This window comes from Nothobranchius furzeri, chromosome 6, assembly GCF_043380555.1.
Source record: "Nothobranchius furzeri strain GRZ-AD chromosome 6, NfurGRZ-RIMD1, whole genome shotgun sequence".
Lineage (NCBI taxonomy): Eukaryota > Metazoa > Chordata > Actinopteri > Cyprinodontiformes > Nothobranchiidae > Nothobranchius > Nothobranchius furzeri.
Window position 1 is genome coordinate 34,021,305 of NC_091746.1, and position 26,960 is coordinate 34,048,264.

General features: G+C 40.5%; 1 protein-coding gene across 10 annotated transcripts in view; it reads right to left on the reverse strand.

The window, feature by feature from the left end:
- The window catches only part of fer1l6 (fer-1 like family member 6), a 52,876-nt gene that overhangs the window by 17,063 nt on the left and 8,853 nt on the right, over positions 1-26,960 (reverse strand). For 7 of the 10 annotated variants that reach the window (XR_008564455.2, XM_054747176.2, XM_054747175.2 and 4 more), the window contains exons 2-17: positions 25,809-25,894; positions 25,229-25,331; positions 20,537-20,591; positions 20,320-20,451; positions 20,162-20,224; positions 19,706-20,040; positions 19,350-19,536; positions 13,418-13,519; positions 13,238-13,328; positions 11,363-11,480; positions 11,057-11,285; positions 10,776-10,884; positions 10,401-10,635; positions 10,118-10,238; positions 3,341-3,441; positions 1,614-1,716 (exon numbers count right to left, since the gene is read on the reverse strand). Coding sequence is in view for 9 of the 10 variants with exons in the window: in XM_054747176.2 (XP_054603151.2) it covers positions 1,614-1,716; positions 3,341-3,441; positions 10,118-10,238; positions 10,401-10,635; positions 10,776-10,884; positions 11,057-11,285; positions 11,363-11,480; positions 13,238-13,328; positions 13,418-13,519; positions 19,350-19,536; positions 19,706-20,040; positions 20,162-20,224; positions 20,320-20,451; positions 20,537-20,591; positions 25,229-25,331; positions 25,809-25,894 (2,170 nt within the window). In the remaining variant the exon portion in view is untranslated. Of the gene's footprint in view, positions 1-1,613; positions 1,717-3,340; positions 3,442-10,117; positions 10,239-10,400; positions 10,636-10,775; positions 10,885-11,056; positions 11,286-11,362; positions 11,481-13,237; positions 13,345-13,417; positions 13,520-19,349; positions 19,537-19,705; positions 20,041-20,161; positions 20,225-20,319; positions 20,452-20,536; positions 20,592-25,228; positions 25,332-25,808; positions 25,895-26,960 lie in introns of those variants that run through there. The other 3 variants (XM_054747177.2, XM_054747178.2, XM_054747179.2) reach the window with 2 other exon arrangements.

Consider the following 26,960-nt stretch of genomic DNA (forward strand, 5'->3'; position numbering starts at 1 on the left):
AGATATAGTCTGGAAGGCTGGCAGGTTTGCCCTAAGTGGCATAGGCTCCACGAAAACAGGAGTGCGACCTACAGTAGCAGCCCGAATCATCGCTATCTTGTCCACAAAGTAGTGAAGAAAATCTTCACATGTCCCGGCCAACGCAGCCGTGGACCTGGAGGCAGAAGTTGCAGTTTCCAGTACTGAATCAATTACCTTAAAAAGAGTGCGTGGGTCATGAGAATTTGATTCCACAATGTTGGCATAGTATCTGATCCTAGCCTGTCGTACCACTTCCTGGTAATCAAAAAGTGACTTTTTATAAATTTCATAGGACACGTGAAGTTTGTCTTGCTTCCACTTTCGCTCAGCTCTCCTGCAGGCCTGCCTGGAGGCCTGGGTCTCATCAGACATCCACGGCTCTGCCCTATGCCCTCCTTTCCTAATCTTAAAGGGAGCAACATCATTCCAAACGGATGTGCATAGCGTGTCAAAACGAGTAATAAACTCTTCAACAGGGAGGTGGGCTAAGAGAAGATCCTGTCCTGCTAGACCAAAGCTCTCACTGAATCTCGCCACCTTAGCAGGATTTATGGCACGACTGCGCCTCTCAGGAAGAGAAGCTGGGACCTGCCGAGACGGAACACTAAGATTACATAAAATCGGAGAGTGGTCTGAAAAAACAGGCCTCAGCATGTCCAAATTAATGGACTGAAGACCAGAGGAAAGAACCATGTCAAGAGTGTGTCCCTTCACATGTGTAGGACCCTTAACCCACTGAGAAAGATTCAGTGAACTTCAGTGAGCTTTAGCATGTCATATTGTGCTCATTTCATTTTATCTTATCTGTACAATGTTTTTCTTCTTCTGTGAATTGGAGTAAGGGTCCAGAGTAAAGAATACTTGAATACAAAGCGTGAAAAAGGTTTTGTCAGACACAGGAAGATATCACCACTTCATCACTTCTACAGTCCAAGCCATACTCGAGTACAGTTAAACCTCCATTGTCACTTCCTTCTGAGTTTGTTTTGAGAATCTGCCCTCCCTGTTTAATTTTGAAGCCTCTTGTCTCATTTGTGCATCCTTATATAACACCTACATGATGCTGTAATGTCTGTAATGGAATGGCTACATGTAATTGCAGTTCTTCTCCTTGATGATCTCCTTAGAGTTCTTCTGGTGAAAGCCTCTTCACAAAAAACACGTGCAGTGTTTCTCCTGGTGCATTTTTCTCTGTTTAAATTCAGCAGATACAAACCACTGACTGAACTGGTTAAAGGTTTTCTCATCCTGGCTGATTGTGCCGTGAAATCTTCTGACCGTTTTTTGCAGTTATCTAGCTCCAGTGTTAATTTATCCACCTCAGTGTTTGTCTTATGTCTCTTTTTGGTTTTTCCTTTCTTTCCTCTTGTCATACTTCAGTTTTTCCTGAACATTTGCACAAATGTTTCTGACAAATTAGTAATTCATATTTTAGGATGTTTTACATCCCCTTCATGATAGATAACATCACTCCAACTGCACATCACAGAGCCAAACCCAAGTACATAATGCTCTGTTGCCACTGCTTCCTGTGTAGAAGGATGCCTAACTGAATGTTGGTACTGTGTGTTGGATGAGTGTGTTCATCCCACCAGCTCCTGTTTGCACATCGTCAGACGCTTCTTGTCTAGCTGCGTCAGGTTGCTGCTCTTCAGCTCAGTCTTCAACTTGGCCTCAGCGGCTGCAATAAAATTCCTGCAGAAAACAATAAACAGTTTTATTGAGGATTACTCCAACTGCAGGAGGTCAGCTTATTGGATGCTTTTAAATTTTCATTTGTGTTCTTTGTTTTTCCTAATTTTCTTTTACTTTTTCTTTTTATTAACGGACTCAACAGAAAACATTAGTAAGAAACAGGAGAATGAATCAGAGAAAAAGACAAACAACTGCATTAAAGGAGCAATGTGTAAGAATGAAGTAAGAATGGCAGAAGATTCTAGATGACAAGCGAAGATGAGTTGTACACAGTAAATAGGTAAATATTAGGGGTGGGACTTTTACGCGTTAATTATGATTAATCAATCAGAAAAATTGAGAGTTAAAACAAATTCACGCATTTAATCACAGCTTGCATTTCAAGCAAGGTGGAACCTTTGTCATTGCATGATTTCCTTGGAGACTGAATATCACGCATGTTCCACAAAAATAAACAATCAATGTTGATTAAGAGTCTGCTTCTAGACCTGCAGAAGGAGAAAAAAAGAAAAAACACACAACAATACAACAGGAGCAAGCAATCACTGCGTCAACCTGGAAATATTAGATCAACATTGTTTTACTGAACAATCAAACGATAATAAATCACAGTGCATTTAGTGCCAACCACAGCCTCAAGACATGTGTTGAACGTGCCCAAGTCCATACTTATGAGAGCACCATGTGAGCACATGTGTGCGTACCCGCGCTTGTATATGTAAGGTTTCTCCATGGGAGCATCTAATAGAAAGTGTGAGGGGCCACAGAGCTGCCCCCCAAAGATGTGTAGGAGACAGAGGGATCTCCAAGTCTCAGAGCTCCAGGAGCTGTGACCCAGGGAGACTGCAACCAGAAAAGTCCCTGCCCCCCTCAAGAGGCGCAGAAGATGGGCCAACATTAACAACCAAACTTTTTTCCATCTTGTTTCCATTTGTGTATCTGTTTCAGAGGGTAAGGGGGTGATGTGTAATTAGCCATGTGACAATGATGGTAATCATTTCAGAAGCATAAATGTGTGCGGTGTGTATGTAAATAAAAACATAAATACACACTATATATATATGCAAATATTGTTATTGGCCATAACAGCAATATTAGAATTAGATATTGGTATCGGCCCAACAATTTTACATTGGTGCATCCATAATTTTAACCAACATCATGAGCTTTTATGCTTTTCAAGCATGAATTACTTTTTATCATTCATTTTCAATCTTTTCAGCTTTACTGCATTTAACTGATATCAAAGTTTAATAAGTTCACAATTTTATTAGCAATTAGCTGAATAGTAATCATTTTCAGAAACCTTTTTCTCCAATTTTTTAGCTTGATTAATTTTCCCATTCATGAGTTTGAACACACTTTAACCATGAACATACATCACACAACTCACTCCCCATGGTGAGTGATGAAGCTACTAGATCCTGTTTACAGGATTGGCCATGCGGTGTGTTAGAAGACAGTGTCCAATATAAACTGATGAGCTCAAGATGGATGGATGAAACAGTCTAGTGTTTACCATGTGTGCTGTCCATGGTGCTGAAACACTAAATGTCTGAATAAACTAAAACTACTAGTAAAAACTTAAAACACAAAATTGAATACACAAAACAGCAAAGATTACCTGGCATCCAAGCAAAAATCTCTGAGAACAGTTCTGAGTGTTGGCCCGGCTGCCGGCTCCATCTTCCTATGAAGCTCAGCTGCACCAGACACCCCCTCCTCCTGCAGAGCGTAAAAATATTACAGGTGATAAAGTATTCATAAATGTGAATGTAATACCTGCTTACATTTACAACTGATGTATAGTTAGCAAATGTCCATTGCCTTTTAGGCTTTTCAACACATTATTATTGCTGTCTCAGATAAAATTAAAATGGTAAATTCCTTCAATAATCAAGTCTGGTCATGCCTTTGCAACAGCTTTACCCATCTCTGGGGTCTCTGACCAAGACACATCTATATGCAATGATTCCCTCTCAGCAACTAACTCCTGTTTCTCCATTCATCTCTCATGAGGCGACGGTAGCACCGGAGTTAACTGCTCGCCCCAAAATCCAAAGGTTGTAGGTCTGAGACCCGCTCAGTCTGTTGCTGTTGTTGTGTCCTTGGGCAAGACACTTAACCCGCCTGCTGGTGGTGGTCGCAGGGACCAGTGGCGCCTGTGTATGGCAGACTCGCCTCTGTCAGTGTACCCCAGGGCAGCTGTGACAACAATGTAGCTCATCACCACCAGGGTGAGAATGTGTGTGTAAATGGGTGAATGACTGATTGTGCTGTAAAGTGCCTTGGGGGATTCCTGGATTCTAGAAAGTGCTACATCAAATACAAGCCATTTACCTTTTTACCATTGAACTGTTTGAGGTATATGAGGTACTTGACGAGTTACTCAGGTTAGGATCCTCATAAATCAGCCGGACTGGATACTCTTGACCGTTTCTTTCTGAAAATAGCAGCATGTGTTATTGCTGCACCTATTATCCATCTATTTAATCTGTCCATACAAACTGGTGCGTTTCTGTAGGACTGGAAATTTGCATCTGTTACTCTACTTTTTAAAGGGGGAGATCATTCAGACCTAAGCTGTTATAGGCCTATCTCTATCTTGCCTTGCCTCTCTAAAGCCATTGAAAAGTTAGTCAACAATCAGCTAACTCACTATCTGGAATCCAGCAGTATTCTTACCCCCATGAGGTCCGGCTTCAGAACTGGCCAAGGATGTCTCTGCAACACTTAAAGTGCTAAATTACATCATAAGTGCCATTGACAACAAGGAATGTTGTGTAGGTGTGTTTGTGGACTTGGCTAAAGCCTTTGACTCTGTAAACCATAACATCTTACTTAGCAGGCTCAAACATATAGGACTTTCTCTAGCATCTGTGGCATGGTTTAGAAGTTATAACTTAGGCCATACGCAATTAGTGAGAACAGAGGGTTACCGATCTGCTCCTCTACCTCTATCTATGGGCATTCCTCAAGGGTCGATACTGGCCCAACCTTATTCAAAATCTATATTAATAAAATTTTTCATGCCGTTGACAGTTCTCATATACATTTATATGCGGACGACACCATTTTATATGCATGCAGTTCTTCTTTGAATGCAGCTTTGTCCTCCTTGTGGCATAACTTTAATTGTCTTCAACACGCTTTCTCAAACCTTCATCTTCATTTAAACACAAAGTTCATAATCTTCAACTATAACTTACCACAATCAACTAGTCACCCTAGTATTGTTTCCCTGGATGGTACAGAACTACAACTTGTCAGTTCTTATAAATATTTGGGTATCTGGCTTGACAGCACACGTTCATTTGACATTCACATTAATTCATTACGGCCAGGTCGTCGTTGTAAATGAGAATGAGCTCTCAGTTGACTCTTCTGGTTGGTTAAAGGTTAAATAAATTAAATAAGCAAATTGAGCTGCATACAGGATGAGTGTCGAGTTGATCACATTTAAACTTCTGACTCACCTTCTCCCTTCCAGGATTTATTTTCATTTACTTTATTTGTAAAGCCATTTACTGCCACCAGGCAAGGCTACTCAAAGCACATTGAGGTGCCTTTGTGTAGAAAATGTGCTACATAAATAAAGCTGTCTTGTCTTGTTAAAGCACTGAATACCAACTATGCACAGAAATCATAACTGAACATGAAGTAATAAGATAGTGTCTTATGAATAAAACTTATGCAATGACTGAAATCAGATAAAAAGACAAGTAGGCCGAAAATCTGGTCCCTAGACTCAATCTGTCAGTGCCTAGAGCAAGTTAATAACCAGTGTTGGGAGTACTGTGGTACAAAAGTAATTAATTACTGTAATCCATTGCTTTTTGCTGTAATGTGGTAATGTAAGGCATTATAGGGAAAGAAAATGGTAATATTTACTCAGTTCAATTGTCAGTAATGCGGTAATTACAATGCATTTTAAACCCAGAATCAAGATGTGGGTTTCCTAAAAATTCTAGTTGCGGGAATCCTGAACAAAGATCCAGTATCTACATATATGACGTCATTTATGGACTCAGCTTTGCGGGTATTCTATGAGCAGAGAGGACGCAGCGGTAATGGCTCGAATGCTCCAGCTGCCTCCTGCGTGCGGCCGCTGTTATATTCACAAAATCGCTCCACCAAAACAAATTAATTTGCGATCGTTTATATCAGCCCATATTCTCTGGTACTTCATGTACTTTTCAGCTGAGTTCATAATCTGTGCCCCGGTGATTTCAACTCATTGCTGCTGGAGTGCAACGCATATTAAGCTTTTTTTTTCTTTTTTCTTTTTTTTTTTTTTGCGTTCGGCAGATCCCTTTGGCTGATTAGTTAGAAAGTAGGAAATCTTGGAAACAGTTTTTCTGGAAGATGGAGAAAACATGCAGCATGCAGGAAGGTTAGAGAGAGAAAGGTGGAAATTATTCAAATAAAATCAAGAAAACAAAACAAAGTGCTTGAAAAGAAAAAAAGTAGGTAGATTTATCCCCAATACACATTTTTACCAGTGAAAAGCAATAATATATAAGCATTTAATATTTATACATGTGAAAGAATCAGATCACCCCAGAAGTCAGTCCCACATCCAGGGCCGTATCAAGGCATTTGGGGACCAATGCAAATTTAGGCTTGGGGCCCCCACCACCTCACTCCCTGCTCAGTTAATATAAGATGGCAGCGTGCTGAGAGTACAGATTGTTGTTGCTTTTATTCAATAAACAATCATTTTAAAGCACTGTTATTTTATCTGACTGTTTTAACAGCAATCCTAGCTCAGACACCACATCACTTTCCACATGTATGTCATGAGCTCACTGAGTGTCAGTTTACCAGATTCATATTGAAGTTGTATTGGTGAAAGTAACTTAAAGTAATGCAAAAGTAGTGTAATGTCTTACGTTTTTAAATCAGTAACATTGTAATGTAATGAATTACTTTAAAATGAGAGTAACAAGTAATAAATAATGCATTACAGTTTTGAAGTAACTTGCCCAACACTGTTAATAACTGGATACAATCAAGAATCAAGTTACCGTTAGTTAAACAAAGGCAAGACTGAAGTTATTGTCTTTGGAAATAGGAAGGATAGGGCGGAAGCTATTTTTCAACTTTGCTCCAAAGGAATAAAGAAAAAGGTTAGAAATCTCAGTGTTACAATTGATTCAGACTTGAACTTCATTGGTCACATTAAAGCTATAACTAAATCAGCGTTTTATCATCTCCATCACTTAGCAAGACTCAGGGGTCTCATGTCAAGATAAGACAAGACTAGAGAAACTGAGTCATGTGTTGATCTCCAGCGGGCTGAACTATTGCAATGGTCTTCTAACTGGTCTTCCCAAAACATCTGTAAAACAAATGTAGCTTTTTCAGAATGCTGCTGCTAGAGTCTTAACGAGAACCAAAAGAACCGAGCACATCACTCCTGTTCTTGAATATCTACACTGGTTACCAGTAAACTACAGAATCAACTTCAAAGTACATCTACTAGTCTAAAAATCTCAATGACATTGGGCCTAAATACATGTCAGATCTCCTACCTGTATATACACCCAGCAAGGCTCGGGAAACAATCAGCTGGTAGAACCTCGGGTCAGAACCAAACAGGGTGAAGCTGCTTTTAGCTAGTATGCTGCACACAGATGGAATCAGCTTCCTCATGAACTCAAATGTGCCCCAAATCTAGAAACTTTTAAATCAAAATTAAAAACCTTCATGTATTCATCAGCCTTCGAATAAATGTTTGTTATGCTGCACTTTATGTACTGTAACTGCTACCCTTTGACTATGTCTTTTATCTGATTTTTGAATCTGAAATAACATCTACATTTCTTTGTTTGATTTATTGTGTCTGCTATTTTTGCTTCTGTAAAGCACTTTGAATTGCCTTTGTGTTTCAAGTGTGCTATAAAAATAAAGCTGCCTTGCCTAAAAACACCTAAAGCACGTGTAAAACAAACAAACATGACATATTGTAACAGAAAGACAAATAAGACAGATGTACCTGTTGCATCTAAATAGCAGGCCAAAACCCTTCTCAGCTAAGAACTCAGAGAACTGCCAATGGTAAATAAACTGCTGGACCATTAGAAGCTCAAATAGATCTGTAATACAGGGAGTCTAAGTCATGCCCATCTACTTCTGAACCATGGGACCTCAGAAGAACAAAAAAAATGAATGCAAGTAAATGGGGCTAAAAACGCTATTTACTAATTCTGCTTGTTCTGTTCCACGGATTTCACATCTGATGTCTGTGAATTTTAAAGAAGTTTTTTGTTGCAACAAATGTGCTTATTTCCAAATGGGGAGAAACGCTATTTTAGGTTTTGTGTGAAAATGAGTCCAGGACTACAAATGTGCTTCATGAAAGTGACGTCATTGAACCAGACACGAAGAAAACTGAGGGAAAAGGGCTGTAAGTTCAGCAAACTTCAAATCCTTCCCACAAGAGAAAAAACCACCATACATCTGGTCATTTGGTAAGTAGCAGCTATGTTAGGGGAGAGGCGATTATGTGGTGACATTACGAATTCACAGTTTAGGCACCTAAACCAAGAATGCTCTTTCTCCCTGTGACTTGTGTTTAGACCTTTGAACAATCAACTAGTCTTTGTCGTTTGAGCGGGGGGAACGTTCAGGAGCATATCAGTTTTATCAACCCATTCTCACACCCAAGGCGTCAAAATATGACGCGTGTGACCAAGCCTCAATATATGACGATTTGGGACACCCCAGCGCGTCAGGAGATGACGATCAGGGACACGCTGGATCACGTGGCTCCGCTGGCATCACTGTTTGACGCGCGCGGTCACATGGACATTATTCAACTATTTAACCTTCCCCTCAACCCAATCCTAACCTTAAGGTACATAAACTGTGACCTTAAGGTTAGGATTGGGGTGAGGGGAAGGTTAAGTAGTTCACAAAGAGTTCTAATGTCCGTCTCACCACCGGCGTCGGATACCGATGCTCTGGGACGCTGCGTCAGCTGGTTGTCCCTGATCGTCGTCTCCTGACGTGCTGGGGCGTCCCAAATCGTCATATATTGGGGCTTGGTCACACGTGTCATATTTTGACACCTTGGGTGTGTTGGTTTTATAGCTCCATGATGTGAGGCGGGGCAGTTTCCGCAAGAGCATGAAAGACGAGGGCCAGCACCCTAACTGCAACCCACTGTTTTACAGGATACCATTGCAGGTCATTCAGGACCAAAGGTCCCACTTCAGCCTATTTTATACAACTGTGTCTGCGTTGGTGCGGAGACACACAACACCATCATCCGTCCTTAAGAGGGTTCTCCAGCAGGCTCACAAGGACGGACAGAGTCGAGCCCACTTTTCTAAACATCCATCCAACGAGACGGAGAATCCAAGCTTGAGATTGGTCAGGACTCCGCTGTCGTCAACAGCGCCGCTATATCCCCCTCAAAAACATAAAGAAAGCCGAAGACTTTTAGCGGCAGACATGGAAAAGCTTGAAGAATACCTCTCGGAAAAACTATAAAAATATGAATGTTTTATTCACCCGTGACTGGAGGAGTGAAAATATTTGCAGCAAGCATTTTATTCATGGACTGAAATTATGGGAAACGTGGGTTTAGAGGTGACAAAGGCATAAAGCGGTGGATGAGAATGACAGACGAATTTATCCACATTAAACAGTCTCTGAAATACAAAATTACAATATGAACACTGTAGTAAATGCACTATCTTGGACCGGATACATGACAGGATACCCCAAAACAGCGCTACCCCCTCTGTTGTCCTGGCATGGAGTTGCTTTGCAACACTTCCCAGGAGACAGAGAAGTCTGGTGTGTCTCCCTCATGGAGCTGACGGAGAAGTATAAATTAGGCTTTCCTCAGCCCAAGAATGAATGTGGCTGTGGTGTTTTGCACCATCTGCAGCTTATTATTACAGACTGCTTGACCAGCATAGAGCGAATTACAATAATCGAGTCGAGAGATAACAAAAGAGCACATTGCAATCTCCAAGTCTCTCTTTGAGAGCATCGACTTAATTCTTGACAGCTGACGAAGTTGAAAAAAGCTAACTATTTTAACTGCATTTATCTGTGCCTCAAATGACAAGGCTGAGTCCAATTTCACCCCTAGGTCAGCATTTCTATGTGTGACACCGAGGAAACCCATAGGGAGACAGAAACACCCTGAATACATGTCTCCAGGTAAAGTTAGAATGTGTCAATGTCGTCTGATAATAATGTTAAACCAGATGTTACCACAGCTTCCGCATGATCAAATGCTTCGTCTCTTTTATCCCACCAGAGCACCCTAGTTGTGGTTCTGCCTGAGTCTTCTTTTTAATAATAAGAAGTTTTGATTTCCACTGTCGACCCTGTGTTGCTTTAATGTGTGAGTGCATGTGTGTGGGCGTGTGGGTGTGCTCACAAAGAGTACAGCTATATTCTCCAGCATGTTAGAGTTGTACAGACGGTAGGTTCTGTCCTCCCAGTAACTCAACACGTTAAAACATGGCTTCTTCTTCTCCAGGGGTAGATGCATGTAATGTCTAGATATATTGACAGACACAAACACACACATACATTTACACACCTTAATTACAAAACACTAGAGCAAAAGAGCAAAACCCTAAATTGGTGAAATCATTTATCACCAGAACTAAAACAGGATTGACGAGGGTATAAAAACAGATCATCAATAGTGACTCAACCTGTTCCCTTCAACAATGTGAGGTCTCTCTGGAGGAGTGACAGATTTAGCTATCACACTTGGGTCTGAAGGCTCTCTGGGTGAGAGGAGGGGTGTGCTGATGGAGAAGGAGCCTGAGGGGGAGGTGCCAAACACATCGGTGGTGTCTGGAATGTCCAGGCCTATTTTCCTCCGGGTAACAGCAGGACTAATAGCATAAGGTTGGGTTGAAGACTCCAGAACATTACCATAGTTACCTAAAGATAGAGGGTTAGTTGTCAATGATAGGAACACAGGAGGAGGCACAATACATTTGTTTTTATTAAGGTTAATGTGATTTCTATGTTGTGAATGGCAACTGTGTTAACAGCCAAGTAAAGAAGCCAATGTGACGAACCCAGGGAGAACTCGAAGCTGATGGGCTTGTCTCCTAGCTTACGGTCAATCATCGTGGCCTCAAACACAGCACCAAACAGCAGGAAGCTTTCACAGTCATCTTCAGTCAGCTGCACACAAACAGCACCATTCACCGCTTAGCCTTACTCTAAACATCACTAAGTCCAAGGTACATGAGAATACCATAAAATGTCATTGTGAGTTCAAACTCTCTTGGAAAATTGGAAGTCTTCAGTTCCATCATTTCAAACCACCCCATCGACTTTCTATGTTTCTTCTTACCACAGGAGGGGCTTCCACAGGCAAAACTTCTGCAGCTCCAGATTTGCCTTTGTCATCATCCGCTGCTCCTCCTACACTTCCTCCTCCACCAGCAGGAGTCTTCCCATCCTTCCCAGCCACCTTGCCTGCTTTAGCGTCTTTTGCAGGTTTCATCATTTGGCTGAGCTTTGATTCTGAGCCTGTCCCCCCTGACAGGATCTCCACTGTCAGCTCCAAGTAGACTCGACCCCTGACAAAGCACAGGTTGGGTTGGCATCAAAGCAATGAGCTTTTCGTAAAACTTAACTGTCAAGGTTTATCAGGAACCTGTAGGAAACGCCCTCGCCAATGCCTTCGTTAAGTTCTCCTGTGTCGTCACCCAAAGTGTAGTTTCTTGCAGAGCCATACAGGTTGACCCAAGCAGGGCCAAATGTTGGTAAAAACCCTGCAGACAAAGAAAAACAATGTCACACCGATCCACCCATCCATCTACTATATGTCAGTGTGACACTTCTCTATTAGCAGCAACTTGTGACATTCCTCAGTACTTTTTAGCTCCCTAACGTTGCTCAGTTAGTTTTTTCTTGTTTCTCTTTTATTTCTCATCTTAGTACTTTTACTTGTTTTATGGTTAGTTAACTTTTAATGTAATTTATACTTTGCTTTTATGTGTGTTATATGTTTTTAGCTTTATATTTTACTCCTATGCTGTCTTTGATGTTGTGTGTGAGTCTTTCGCTCTCCTGTACAGCACTTTGGTTCTATCTATCTATCCATCTATCGATCTATCTATCTATCTATCTATCTATCTATCTATCTATCTATCTATCTATCTATCTATCTATCTATCTATCTATCTATCTATCTATCTATCTATCTATCTATCTATCTATCTATCTATCTATCTATCTATCTATCATCTATCTATCTATCTATCTATCTATCTATCTATCTATCTATCTATCTATCTATCTATCTATCTATCTATCTATCTATCATCTATCTATCTATCTATCTATCTATCTATCTATCTATCTATCTATCTATCTATCTATCTATCATCTATCTATCTATCTATCTATCTATTCATCTATCTATCTATCATCTATCATCTATCTATCTATCTATCTATCTATCTATCTATCTATCTATCTATCTATCTATCTATCTATCTATCTATCTATCTATCTATCTATCTATCTATCTATCCATCCATCTATCTATCTATCTATCTATCTATCTATCTATCTATCTATCTATCTATCTATCTATCTATCTATCTATCTATCTATCTATCTATCTATCATCTATCTATCTATCTATCTATCTATCTATCTATCTATCTATCTATCTATCTATCTATCTATCTATCATCTATCTATCTATCTATCTATCTATCTATCTATCTATCTATCATCTATCTATCTATCTATCTATCTATTCATCTATCTATCTATCATCTATCATCTATCTATCTATCTATCTATCTATCTATCTATCTATCTATCTATCTATCTATCCATCTATCTATCTATCTATCTATCTATCTATCTATCTATCTATCTATCTATCTATCTATCTATCTATCTATCATCTATCTATCTATCTATCTATCTATCTATCTATCTATCTATCTATCTATCTATCTATCTATCTATCTATCATCTATCTATCTATCCATCTATCTATCTATCTATCTATCTATCTATCTATCTATCTATCTATCTATCTATCTATCTATCTATCTATCTATCTATCTATCTATCTATCTATCTATCTATCTATCTATCTATCTATCATCTATCTATCTATCTATCTATCTATCTATCTATCTATCTATCTATCTATCTATCTATCTATCTATCTATCATCTATCTATCTATCTATCTATCTATCTATCTATCTATCTATCTATCTATCTATCTATCTATCTATCTATCATCTATCTAATCTATCTATCCATCCATCCATCCACCCACCCATCCTCTTAGTGAGTGTCTTCCTATTAAGAGGTCTTTGATTAACCTTCAGAGGAAGGTGACCAGAAGGTCTTCTAAACTGATTTCTAAACTACATCATCTGAGAAAAGGGGAAGGTTCTATCAGCTGCTTGTGTCTGTGATCTTGTTATTTTAGTTATTATTTATTGACCCTATAGCTGAATACCCTAGGAGCCAAGGTTCAACCTCCAGGTTCTCCTCACCTTTGTCACCATCTTGTTCATTGGAAACACGTTTCAGATCAAAGTAATGGGTTCCTATGGCAACATCATTCATGCTTCCTTCATCCCAGACCTACAAAGAGATGTATCTAGAATTATGGAAAATTTTGTTAATTTGAATTTTTTTTTTTTTTTTTTTTGCTTTTTTATAACAGTTCACACCTGAATCTTTAATCTCTGACACAAAGGCGGAAACATCTCAGTGAAGACAATCTGCTCATTCCACACTGGGTCTGCTGTGGACTTCTTAGTGGACGTGCGGCCCTGATGAACACACAAAAACATTTTAAGGCTGCATTTATTTTTGAGAACACGTTCACAGTTGTGTTACATTTATATTGTAGATTTTCACAACCATTCACCTGTCCATAAAACAGTCCAGCAAACATCTGCTCATTCAGAAGATTGCCCAGCCTGCACATTATTTAAGTATCCACAAATAACCTTCTGTACATCTCTACAAACCTTTTCAGTGGTTTAGTTGTATGAGTGTGATGATGCTGACTAATGGGACTTTAACACAAGCCTGTAGGAATTCTGCCATGTTGTGGAGTTTCTAATGCTGCCAACTGTTGAACTTTGCAATACATGACAGCAAATGCCCGCACAACTAGCTAGTTAACTGGAGAAGCTGTTTTTTAAAGGCATCACACCAGAAACCCATGTTTTGTGAGTTTCAATGACAGGTTAATCAATCAGAATGACTGGTTGTAGCAAGAAAGCAGACCAGGAAGCAGAATCATAGTTTAACACACCCCTCTGCAGCTTCTGTACTGTTACCCACCCACTACCCCATAGAGACCACGGTCAAAATCACACAGATTAAATATCAGGCTTAATAAAGCAAATCATGGAAATCTCATCAAAATTAGAACAAATTCAACTGAGCAGAAAATTAGAAAAAATTAATGTGGGTTGTTGAACATTAGATCCATTTTTTCTAAGACTTTGTTAGTTAATGACTTGCTTTGTGATAATCAGATCTCTTTGCTCTCTCTCACAGAATCCTGGCTGCAGCAAGAGGAATATGTTAGCTTAAACGAGTCGACTCCTTCAAATTATTTAAATCATCATATTGCTCGAAGTACAGGGCGAGGAGGAGGAGTAGCAACCATTTTTCATTCAGACTTATTAATCAGTCCCTTACCAATTAATAGCTACAGTTCGTTCGAACATCTTATTCTTAGTTTTCCTAATCCAGATTGCAAAACTGTAAAGCCACTCTTGTTTGTAGTTTTATATCGTCCACCAGGCCCTTACTCAGAGTTTTTGGATCAGATCTCTGATTTTTTATCTGATTTGGTGCTAAATACTGATAAGGTCATTGTAGTGGGGGATTTTAACATTCATGTGGACATGAAAATGATTGCCTTAATGTAGCCTTTAGTAATATCTTAGACTCAATTGGTTTCACTCAAAGAATACATAGCTCCACCCACTCCTGCCATCATACATTAGACCTTGTGCTGACTTATGGCATAGAGTGTGAGGAAATAACAATCTTTCCACATAATCCAGTCCTCTCGGACCACTTTCTGATAACCTTTGAGTTTTTTATACCTGAGTTCTCGAGACATGAAAGTAAATTTCACTATAGTCGGTCTCTATCTGACAACGCTGTTGCGTCTTTTAAATCAACTGTTCCATCTTAACTGTCCTCAGCATCTCAGAGGCATGTAGCAGAGGGCAATATTTTCATTTCTAGCCCCTCACAAATTGATGCCTTAGTTCATCATGTTACTTCCTCTTTACGAGTGGCATTAGATGATGTTGCCCCTTTAAAAAAGAAGGTAATTAGGGACAGGAAGTTGGCTCCCTGGTTTAATTCTCATTTATGAGCTTTAAAACAAAACTCTAGAAAATTGGAGAGAACATGGCGCTCTACGCACCATGAGGAGGCCTACCTATCCTGGAAAAATAGTCTTGTGCTTTATAAAAATAAGCTTCGACAAACTAGAACTGCTTATTTCTCAGCACTAATTGAGGAGAATAAGCATAATCCTAAATTTCTTTTCAGTACAGTTGCTAAACTTACACAGAATCATAGCTCTGAACCATCTATTCCCTTAGCCCTCAGCAGTAACGACTTTATGGGATTTTTCACAAGTAAAATTAATTCTATTAGAAACAAAATCTTTAGCATCCTCCCTAATGCAATTTCTTCTTCCTCAGTAAGTGAGGCAGCATCAGAGGTAACTGTAGAACCTCATCTGTGTTTGAACCGTTTTGATCCAGTTGAGCTTTCAGTTATCAAAAATATTAGCTTCATCTAAACCTTCCACTTGCATTTTAGATCCAATCCCAACCAAATTATTTAAAGATGCATTTCCTTTGGTTACTGCCCCCATTCTAGATATAATCAATCTATCCTTAGTAAATGGATATGTACCACAGGATTTTAAGGTTGCTGTAATGAAACCTTCACTTAAGAAGCCTTCTCTGGATCCAGATGACCCAATGAATTATAGACCAATATCTAACCTTCCATTTTTATCCAAAGTCCTGGAGAAAATAGTGGCCATCCAAGTATGTGAGCATTTAAACACTAATGATCTGTTTGAGGAATTTCAGTCTGGTTTTAGAGAGTATCACAGCACTGAAACTGCGTTAGTGAGAGTTACAAATGATATTCCTATGGCTTCAGATAAGAATCTTGTGTCTGTTCTAGTCTTGTTAGATCTCAGTGCTGTCTTTGACACAGTTGATCACAATGTTCTTGTAGAAAGGCTTGAACATGTTGTAGGGATCAAAGGAACAGCACTAGGCTGGTTTAAATCCTACCTGTCTGATAGATTTCATTTTGTAAATGTACATGACAAATTTTCTTCATACTCCAGGATTACTTGTGGAGTACCACAGGGTTCAGTGCTTGGACCAATTCTTTTTACTATATATATCCTCCCAATTGGTAAAATCATTAGACAGCATGGGATAAACTTTCACTGTTATGCTGACGATACTCAGTTATATTTATCCATTAACCCTGATGAACCTAATCGGTTGGGTAGATTACGGGCTTGTCTTGAGGACATAAAAAATTGGATGACTCTTAACTTCTTGCTTTTAAATCAAGACAAGATGGAAGTTCTCATCTTTGGACCAGAAATCCAGAAAAGGAAATTGCTTAGCCAATCACCTGACCTGAATGGCATTACATTATTTCCAAGAACAAAGTAAGGAACCTTGGTGTTATCTTTGACCAGGACATGTCATTCAAATCCCAGGTTAAACAGGTTTGTAGGATTTCCTTTTTCCACCTTTGGAATATTGCTAAGATTAGAAGCATCCTTTCCAGGAGTGATGCTGAAAAACTAGTTCATGCATTTATTACATCAAGACGGGATTACTGTAATTCATTACTCTCAGGAAGTCCACAGAATGTAGTTAAAAGTCTTCAGCTTGTCCAAAATGCTGCAGCTAGAGTTCTGATGAGAATTAAAAAGAGAGATCATATCTCTCCTGTCTTAGCTTCCCTACATTGGCTACCTGTTAAATTTAGAATAGATTTTAAGATCCTTCTTCTCACATATAAAGCTCTTAATAATCAAGCTCCATCATACATCAGTGATCTGATTGTTCCATACGTTCCTAACCGAGCACTTCGCTATCAGACTGCAGGTTTACTGGTGGTTCCCAGAATATCTAAAATTAGGATGGGAGGCAGATCTTTTAGTTATCAGGCTCCTCTCCTGTGGAACCAGCTCCCAGCTTTAGTCTGTGAGGCAGACACCTTGACTACTTTTAAGACTAGGCTTAAAACATTTTTATTTGATAGGGCCTATGGTTAAAATCTGATGTTAGCCTAAACCTGGACAAGTGGGAGAGTAGAGGGAGGTGGAGTGTACAGTCGGTAAAGATAGCTCTCCCTTGCCCTGCCTCCAACATGCCTCCATCTAAAAAGGCTAGGTTTTCCAGAGTTATCTCTGTAGTTATGCTGCTGTAGGCTTAGGGTCTTAGACTGCTGGAGGATACAATGACCACTTTTCACACTCTACTACTTTCTTCTACAATCTGCTCTTTAACTGTATTATTTTCTGCAATTTCAGCTGTTAGCTTTATTTTTTTTTCAAAGTGTTTTTCTCCCCAGAAGAAGCTACAATGATGTTCTGCTGAGCTGTGATGGCCTCATGGAGGGGGCCATCGTCTAGCACACTGCTGCTAACCACTTAAACATTCTCCCTCTCCTGATAATAACTTTTTGCTTTCCTTGACATTGGATGTGCTACTGCTAGTTTACCCGTTTAATTATAGATTCACTAGGATAAATACAATAAAGTTTATCTCTCTCCAAATAGAACATTTACTAAGAAATCACAATGTGACCATAGACACATTGCTTGGTGTGTGTGTGTGTGTGTGTGTGTGTGTGTGTGTGTGTGTGTGTGCGCGCGCGCGTGTGCGCGTGCGTGCGTGCGTGTGTGTGTGTGTGTGTGTGTGTGTGTGTGTGTGTGTGTGTGTGTCTGCCCTGTCTTCTCGATCCCTAGTGAGTCATGGTGGATGGCTGCTTATACTGAGCCAGGATCCTCTGGCAAATGCTCATTATAGTTTATTATTAGTTTATATTATTAAGTATCAATTTTATATCAACTGATGATCAATACTATTTTTAATTGTGAGTTACATGATAGTAATCTGTCCAATATTGTGTTGTTGACACATGAGTTTAAGCTAACATCATTCTCTCACTGACACCTGCCCTACTCTCCACTTATTCTCCTGGCACCACAGCTCAAACTGGGCCTTTGTGAAATCAACAGTGAAGTCTGGAAAATAATCCACAGCAGCAACTAGCAATGGAAATGACAACAGGCGATGAAATGACAATCACCAAATGTGGCTGGAGTCTCAGAGAAACTAAGAACACTGTTCTCAAAACACATCATCCCGGTAAACTTAAAACCCAAAAACACCCTCAGACAGAAATTGGTCCATCCAAGTGACAAAACACCCAAACAGAAGCTGAGTGGAATGCAGTCCAATGTAGTGAAGACTGTCCAGATCTTTACATTGGGGAACCTAAACAACAATTACACTATCGCATGGCACAACACAGGACAGCCTCCTCTTCAGATCAAGACTCTGCAGTCCACCTACACCTGAAGGTCAAGGGACACACTTTAGAAAATGACTAAGTACACATTCTGGACAGGAGACAGATGGTTTGAGAGAGGAGTAAAATAAGCTATCTAGTCAAAGAGGAAAAACCTACATAAAATAAGGGAGGAGGACTTAGGTTTCACCTTTCCACCACCTATAATGCAGATTTAAATCTTATTCCAAAACAGTTTCAGTCTAGGTCACACCTTCCTGCCGCTAATCAAAAGGTCTCCTACACAATAGAGGCTAATGACTCATCAGGAGGTAGGGAGGAGAGGAATCCATAGGTAGTTTCTGCTCATTAAGCAACAATAGACAGCTACAGCTTTTAAACGTGACTCTCCCATGATCCAGTAAAAACTGACAAAGTTTCTCGGATGAGAATCAAAACGTCTTTAAGAAACCAAAGAAGTGCAGTAGCCTTCATTTGAACACAGCTCCTTCTCTCTCCTTTGGCCATCGTTTCTCCTTCTGGCTTGTCTCTGCTCTCTGGGGCATGCAGCAGGATCATAACTGTATGGTTGTGGTCCACCATAAGTAAAATTATAAACATTTAAGTTTCTTCAGTGTCAGAAACAGCATCAGAATCCATTTGTTTCTCTGGATAATGGTAAAATGTCTCCCTTTGCTTACATCGCTTCCAGTTTAGCAGAAAAACATAAGAATGATTGCAAAAGCCTAACTAATTTGTGTATGTGTATATTTTTATTTAGAATGTGTTCCTATTATGTTTCTCCAAACACTGGTTTAAGGGAGGCCCCAACCAGCAACTTGCTCTAGCATCAGTTGATTTTAATATGCAAACAAAGTTAACATAGAGCTAGCTTTCTTTTGGTTTTATCGGGTCTCTAGAAATATGAAGACAAACTAATTTACATTCAACTATTTAGTCTTTGTTCAAAACTGTTTGACATTTACTGTAAGTAACGTTCATTTTTAAGTTAAAAGTGAAGATAACAATTCAAAAACTCTTAACTATAAATAATCTGTAGCCCACCATTTGTTTAAAGAAGCTGACCACAACATAAGGGTCTATTAGCGCCGTGTTGTCTCCGATGAAGGCCTTGGTGACGTTGGCCATGATGCTGGAGTTGTTTCGCGGAAGGCCTTCAGCTCGGTACACCTTCACACAGAAACGAGCCCATGGGCGCTCAGAAGGAAACCCCTCTGGAATCAGCAGGTTCCTCATGACAAAGAACACAACAGATCATCTGAGACTCCAAAACAATAAGGATAACACAACTCAAGTTCACATTTAAAGGGGTCCAACCTATGACCAAAGGCATGAATCTGTTCTAACGTAAAACATTTCCCATTGTCACTCTCTGGAACACAGACAGACAGGTGCCATACTTGTCTATCTGCTCCTCAGCATCACTGGCTTTCTGTCCGGGCTGCATGGCCTCTCCCTTCGCTGAAACACTGATGTCACATTTAACATAACCTTTGACTCCAGTGCTAATGTCTCCAGGATCGGTTAACATTGCCCATTTATTGATGAACTGGTGACCTAAAGAATCAGGACAGCAGTCTTTAGTTGATCTCTGACAGCAGAGGAGGAGCTCAGGTGTCCAGGACTGATCAGAGGACAGGTGAGAGCGAGACGCACCTGGCTGTTTGTAGACGGTCCACACATCCAGCTTGAAAGACCCCACACTGAAAGTCCTCAGCATCTTTGAATGAATTACCTGAGGAGAAAGTGAGCCACAAAACTACCAAACAATCTGTGAGAAACCACTTTAGGAGGTAAGGAAAAAGGTTCAACCCAAAAGATAAGCTGTACAGGAGCACCCTCTGGTGTTTACTCACCGTCAGCTTAATGACTTTATCATAGAAGATCTCTTTGTAGGCAAAGACGTCAAACACAAAGTACTGATGAGAAGAAAGGTCAGGATTGAAGGTTGGTGGAAAGTTTGATAATAACATGAAATAAATAAATTTTACTGCTGGTCCTAAAATATCCTCACCTCATTGTAAAAGGGGGCATTAGTTCCCTCTTTGACAGTCGTCTGTTTCTTTTCGTCCCCGATCTCGACGACCACGCTGGGGTCGATGTTTTCGCCAACAAGCTGTCGAGCTTCTGTGATGTTAACAGCTACCTGTGATGCAGATCAGTGCTGAGTATCATCAGGGTCTGGAATTGTGTTGTTCCTTAGATCAGGATCCAGTCTGTGCTTCTCTTACCTGGAAGCTCTGTGGTTTCCCTTCGCTGTCCTGGATGTTAGTTATCAGTTTGGCTCTGTTCAGACCACAAAAGCATTCCAACCTTTCTTTATTTTTCACTCAGGTAACATTTAAAGTTATTTTTCAACATCTTTCCAACGTGTAAAAAGTGACTAAATTAATAACTGAACAATTTTAAAACAACAAACAGCAGCAAATCTGAGCCAGATAAACAAACAACAAAACATGGGCCTGATTCAAAACAGAGGGGACAGTTGTTCCCCAGGTGAGCATCCATCCATTGTGCCCCTTGCTGGGGCGCAGCAGCTGGTCAAAAGTCAAAGTCGTTTTATTGTCACTTCTACCACATATGCAAACATACAGAGACATGAAATTTTCAGTACACACAATTCAGAGATCAGACATACATGGGCAAGACACATAACAAGAATTGGTGACTGTGGTCCTTCGCAACATGAGTCGCACTACCTTAATAGATGAAAAAGGGAATTACATGAGGACAGGTTGGGGGAGGGAAAAAAGGCATACCAGAGTTACTCCCGGCAGAGCATAGCTTTACTATGCAAAAAAAACGCCTCAACATATAAGAACGAACATCACAGTTCGATGGGATCCTTTTTCCCCAGGGCTGAGCAGCTATGTAGCGCTCAGCCAACTGTATCTGCAGGAGGGAGGGAGAAGCGCAGAGCACATTGAGTTTCCTGCAGATTGATGACCTCGCTATGCAGAAGTCCACAATCTGAAAGCGGGGGGGAGGACGGGTTTCCACAGCATCTGTCTGCATTCCTTCCTTCGTGGGGGTTGTTGTTGGCAGTTCAAGGCTGCCTTGGCGTCAGATTAGGATAACAAGACTGTGTTTGGGTCAGGCAGAGATAATGGACTGGTGCACAGCTAACAACCTGACCCTGAACACCAACAAAACCAAAGAAATCAACGTTGACCCAAGAAGAAAAAGGTGGAGCATCAGTCACTCACAATAAATAGGGAGCAGGTGCAGAGGGTGTTACAGTTCAAGTTCCTGAGCACAAACATATCAGAGGACCTCATATGGGCACAACACCAAATGTCTGATAAAGAAGGTACAACAACGGCTATACTTCCTTAAAGCTCTCAGGAAGATCAACCTGCCACAAAAACTGCTGGTGTGGTTGTATCACTGCTCCATAGAGTGTCCTGACCAACAGCATCCTGGTGTGGTACAGCATCAGCTCTGCAGCTGACAGGAAGGCCCTGCAGAGAGTAATCAAAACTACAGAGAAAATAACAGACACACACCTGTCTGCCCTGGATGACATCTTCACCATTCGCTGCCTTCAAAAAACCACAAACATCCTAAAGGACTCAACCCACCCTGCTAACCGTCTCTTCAGACTTCTTCAGTCTGGTAAATGATACAGGACAATAAACACACACCACCAGGATGTTAAACAGCGTTTATGTAAGAGCCATCACAGAAATGAATGTTGCTGCTATGAGGTCACACTAACAGTCATTCTGCTGGACAATTAGTGAACTACAGCACCTTTACATTAAACTAGCTAATCCTGATACCTCAACATGTGACATTTAAATTATGTTTACTTTATGTTTCAGTTTACATTTTAGATTTGTTATATGACCATGTTTTCAGTCATACTTTTACATGTGTGCACCTTAAACTGGCTGTGTGTGGGAAAGTGTTAAAAAAAGTTGTCCTCTTAATCCTCTGATATTTGTCCTAACAGAAGTGCATACACACATGCACATACAGGCACGTGCACTCACATACCAAACAAACACAAACACACACACACACACACACACAACTGTGCTTCACTGATGCAGCTCCCTTTTATCATCATAACACAAAAATAAAAAAATCTGTCACCCAGGAAAAACAGTAACGCCAAAGACAAACAGAGCCAGGACGTGCTTGAGTGATCAGTCCTCCTTCCATCTGCTGTGTGTTCTGTACCAACACATGACACCTGACTTTAGTGCCAGTTAGACCCACACAGGGTCAGTGCAAACAATGTGTGACCAAGCACCTTGGAGCTTGTGACCAAGTTCTAAGGTGACACAATCAACTGAAAATAGCATTTTTCCTCAAATTCCACAAACCAACAACCAAAGCCCCAAAAATAGAGTCAGACCTCCCAAACTCGCTTTTGCTAATCTACCCCAAACCTGGAAGTTTATTTTCTATGTTTTACCAGAAATTTGTGTTTGTTTTAACAGTTAGTTATCTCTCGGACAAACTGGTCCTTTTTATTTCTGGTCACCTTGTAACCTTGGGTTTTGAGTCCAGATGGAACCATCTACCACAACCTTGTTCATGTCTGTCTCCCTCTACTTCATGGGACAAAGTTTCAATGTAAAAATATCATCAGTAAAAATTCAACAACTAAGGTTAGCTCCCAAATCAAACCAGTTGTCACCATCGATATATACTGTATACTGGACATTTCCATAGGCTCGAATTATTAGTTTTTGTTTCCACATGTGAGGTTCCCACCATGGCCATTTTGACTGTGTCACACATCTCGTCACGCCAAGACAATCCAAAAAGTGGAAAAGAGGTGGAGCTGAGGGTGGGGCTGTTACGGTTGGAACCATGGTTGAAACAAATGAACCAATGTCTCTACTAGCTAACTTAGCTAACCCAAGAAAATAAGAAGGGGCTCCAGTTGACCGGGGTAGTCCACCCGCTCGGCCGACTTGCTACGGTGCGAGGCTATAGTCATGGTGGTCACCTGTGGAGATCTAATATGGACTGGGACAGTTAAATTATGAGCAGAGCTTCAGACCTCTGATCGTGACACGATGAGAGGATGGTTTGGACCCAAAATGCAGATACCCAGGATGACACGAGGCAGGAGTTGATATAAAGAAAATCCTTTTATTTTAGGATGAGTCCAAAATAAAAATAAATCCAAAAAGGCAGGGAGCCAAAAACCGAAGATCCAGGAACAGGAAAAAAAGCTCACTTAGAGCACAGACTGGGAATGAGACCGGAAACTTACACAGAGCACCAAAACAACACTGAACAAACAACAATGGACCGACAAGCCACTAAGACAAGACAGGGCTTAAATAAACTGGGGCATGATGGGAGGCAGATGAGCTGCAGGTGTGTGGGGAGAGGACCAGGTGAAAGCAACACTTAATAAGGGAGGGAACTCACATGACCTAAGAAAAAACCTAAAAACAAGAAAAGCAACCACATAACTAATATTCTAAAGGAAAGGAGAACTACAAAGACTGGTGGAACAAAACATATAAAAGAGACTAATAAAATGAAAAGCTGAAACTATAAACACTGCAGAGGGGTGACTGGAGAAGACTAAAGGAACACAGGACCTGAGAGATATATTTGGAAGGCTGAAGACCAGGGGACAAATGAGGAACACAAAGAGACACATAAATGAGACGCAGACAAAGGACACATGAGGGCACTATGAAACACAAAAGGAGAACCTGGAGTGGGAACTGGAGGGGCTGGGGAACAAAGGAACACAGAACATGACAGATCATAGCCGGGTGCTGTTTTTTTTTTTTACATCAGCTCACGCTCCATGGTCGGAGATCAACAGGATATTAGCTACATGCTAACTCGAAGCTAACAAAGTTTTTTTTTAGCAAGAAATACGTGGTAGAGTGACTCCAAAGTGAAGGCACCTCCAGCCTGCTTAGTGGCAACTAATAACTTAGTAATAACTAATTAAGCTGACCGAGGACATAGGCCTTCGCTGGTCCACCACGGTCAAACATCCGTGATTCAGCCATTGTGGACGATCCCGTCTCTGAGAGCGTCGACTCGGCTACCGGCACTGTATTGACACTGAGCCAAGAGCCATGTCGCAGTACACTGGGACCGTCGACAACGGCGGACTCACGGATCTTTGACCGCAGCAGAACAGTGAAGCCCGATAGCCTCCGCTATCTTTGGTCAGATATGTTGCTCTAGTTTTATTTACACAACAGCCACACCAACACATTTTATTTCAACTCATCTTAAACCAAGTAGTGTTGTGGTAAATGCATAGAATTTTGCCCCATTCAACCAGCAAACTATTAGCGAGAGAAAGGCAGTTGAGTGACTCAAAAGTGAAGCAGAGTCAACAAGAAGAGCTGCAGCGTTTCTGTGGTCTCTCTCAGAGATCCACCAATGACCAGCATGACAACAGCCCACCGGTCCATGCGTCCGGCTAACCCAGGAAACCTGCCTGTTCCCAGACAGGAGACTGTAAAATATACTTTTAAAAATCACTGAAGTAAAATAACAGAGTAGTTCAAATGAAAGCAAATGTGCTGACGAACTTTAAAAAATACTTCTCTTACATTTTTCAACAAATGTTTTGGCAGCAAAACATGATACCCTTTAGTACTTACAGGGTTACTTATGAAGCATTTATAGAGGTAAGTAGAGGCAAGTACAGGGTACTTAACAAGATGAGTACAGGAAACTGATGAAGATTTGCTGTCCAAACGTGAACCCTAAACGGCCAAAATAGGTGATGAGAACTAATCATTTGGTAAGCAGTTGGCATGAAATATTAACTGGTGGTTATGATTTTCCTAATGGACCAACAGGTGGCTCCAGTTTTTAAATGATTGCGTCTTTTTTATTAAATTCTGCTAATTTCAGCAACATGTTTGGACTTTTTAACTCCTAAAACAAAAGATGATTTCACTTGGATTGATGTATCCCACCTCTTTCTGTTCAGGATAATTCTGGATCTGACTTCAGGCTGATCCTCCATGCGCTCTTCCTCTGGCAGCACAGGCACTTCAGCAGGCACCTCCCCTTCACTTTCTGGACACACACACACACACACACACACACACACACACACACACACACACACACACACACACACACCGACTTTACCAAGCCCCGTATCAGTTATTATACCCCACCACAATGGTGCACAGCACTGAGAAGTCTGGTGTGAAAAAGGTGAGAAGTATCCAACTACTGTAGGGGCTCCAGGGGCATGCCTCGGTTACAAAAACAAAATATATCTGCAGGAGGAATGCCTGATCACTGACATGCTTCTGTCATTATTTACATACACTTATTTGCAGATATCAGCAAAGTACACACCGGAAATGCAGACTAAAAATATTTTTTCCATCGTCGCTTTGGAACCCCCTCCAAATGGAGTATACATCCCTTTCACTCCATACCCAGTTTTTGTGCCACTTACACGTTTGTTTAATGAGCTTAGCTCCACCCACAGTCATCTCACCTCACACTAACTAAAGCGTGTGTTTGTTTTTCAGGCCTTACCCACAGCTCCCTTGTTTGCCAGGACCAGGTCTGGGATATCCTTCTTCTTTCTTACTTTCAGGCCAAACATCTTCTTCTTCTCCTTTCTGTTAAACAAGAGAACATTTTGCAGGTTTTTGTTCTGTGAGTCTGTAGAGTGAAATCACTTAGGGCTAGAAAAACATTTTCTAAGTCGCGTGATTACTTTTCTTCCTAACTACAACACTGTTGGTGGTTCGAACATTTTAGGCCATCACAAAGCTGCTTCTCACTTTTTTGAGTCAACTCATATCCCAGCATATACTATTTGTCAGTTTGTATTAGCCGGTTTGGAGACAATCAATCAATCAAACTTTATTCGTATAGCTCTTTCCATACAAAAGAAAATGCAGCTCAAAGTGCTTAACATATTTAAATGACCCCATACAGGTTTGATTACTAACACTGACTAACTTCTTGTGTTTCCTCTTCAGTTTTCTTTTATTAATTCTTTTAAGGATACATTCAAATACATACATATTTGCATTACATTGATTACCACTGATTACTTTATTACAAACTTTGATGCTTTCCTTCAATTTCAATTTTTGCCAGTTACGAGCTACTGATTATTTTGCTCTTCATGTTTGATTGTATTTTAGCACAAAAGCTTTCACTTTCCCTTACACACGTTTTAGGGTTTTGTTTATTTTGTTCTTTTATGCATCACTTTTTCAGTACACGTAGTTTACTGCATCCACATATTGCAACTGACCTGTTTTCGCATAATCTCCACCATACACATGGCACATGCAGGTACACACAGTCCTAGTGTTTTTTTATTTGATCTTTTCCATCAGACGCCATCTATGTGGGTCTACAGTCAAATGCCCTGTGTGTGTGTTTTGATACTTTGCTGAGCATCGCCAGATGTCCTCACTTTCTGGGAATAATATCACTGCTTCATCGCCTGGTTCTTCTTCCTACTGTCCTGGGTTCCGGTTCTTCTGGAGTTCTGGACGTTCCATGGTTTTCCTGCTATGGTTATCCTGGATCACAACGGATTGCTGTCGATCGATGTGATCTGGTCTGTTTCTACTCATGGCTCTGGATTCCTTCTCATCGTGGTCCCTGTGTGTGGATTTTACTAAGTGGGAGAACAGTTTGCTGATTGGGATATCTACTGTCTATCCT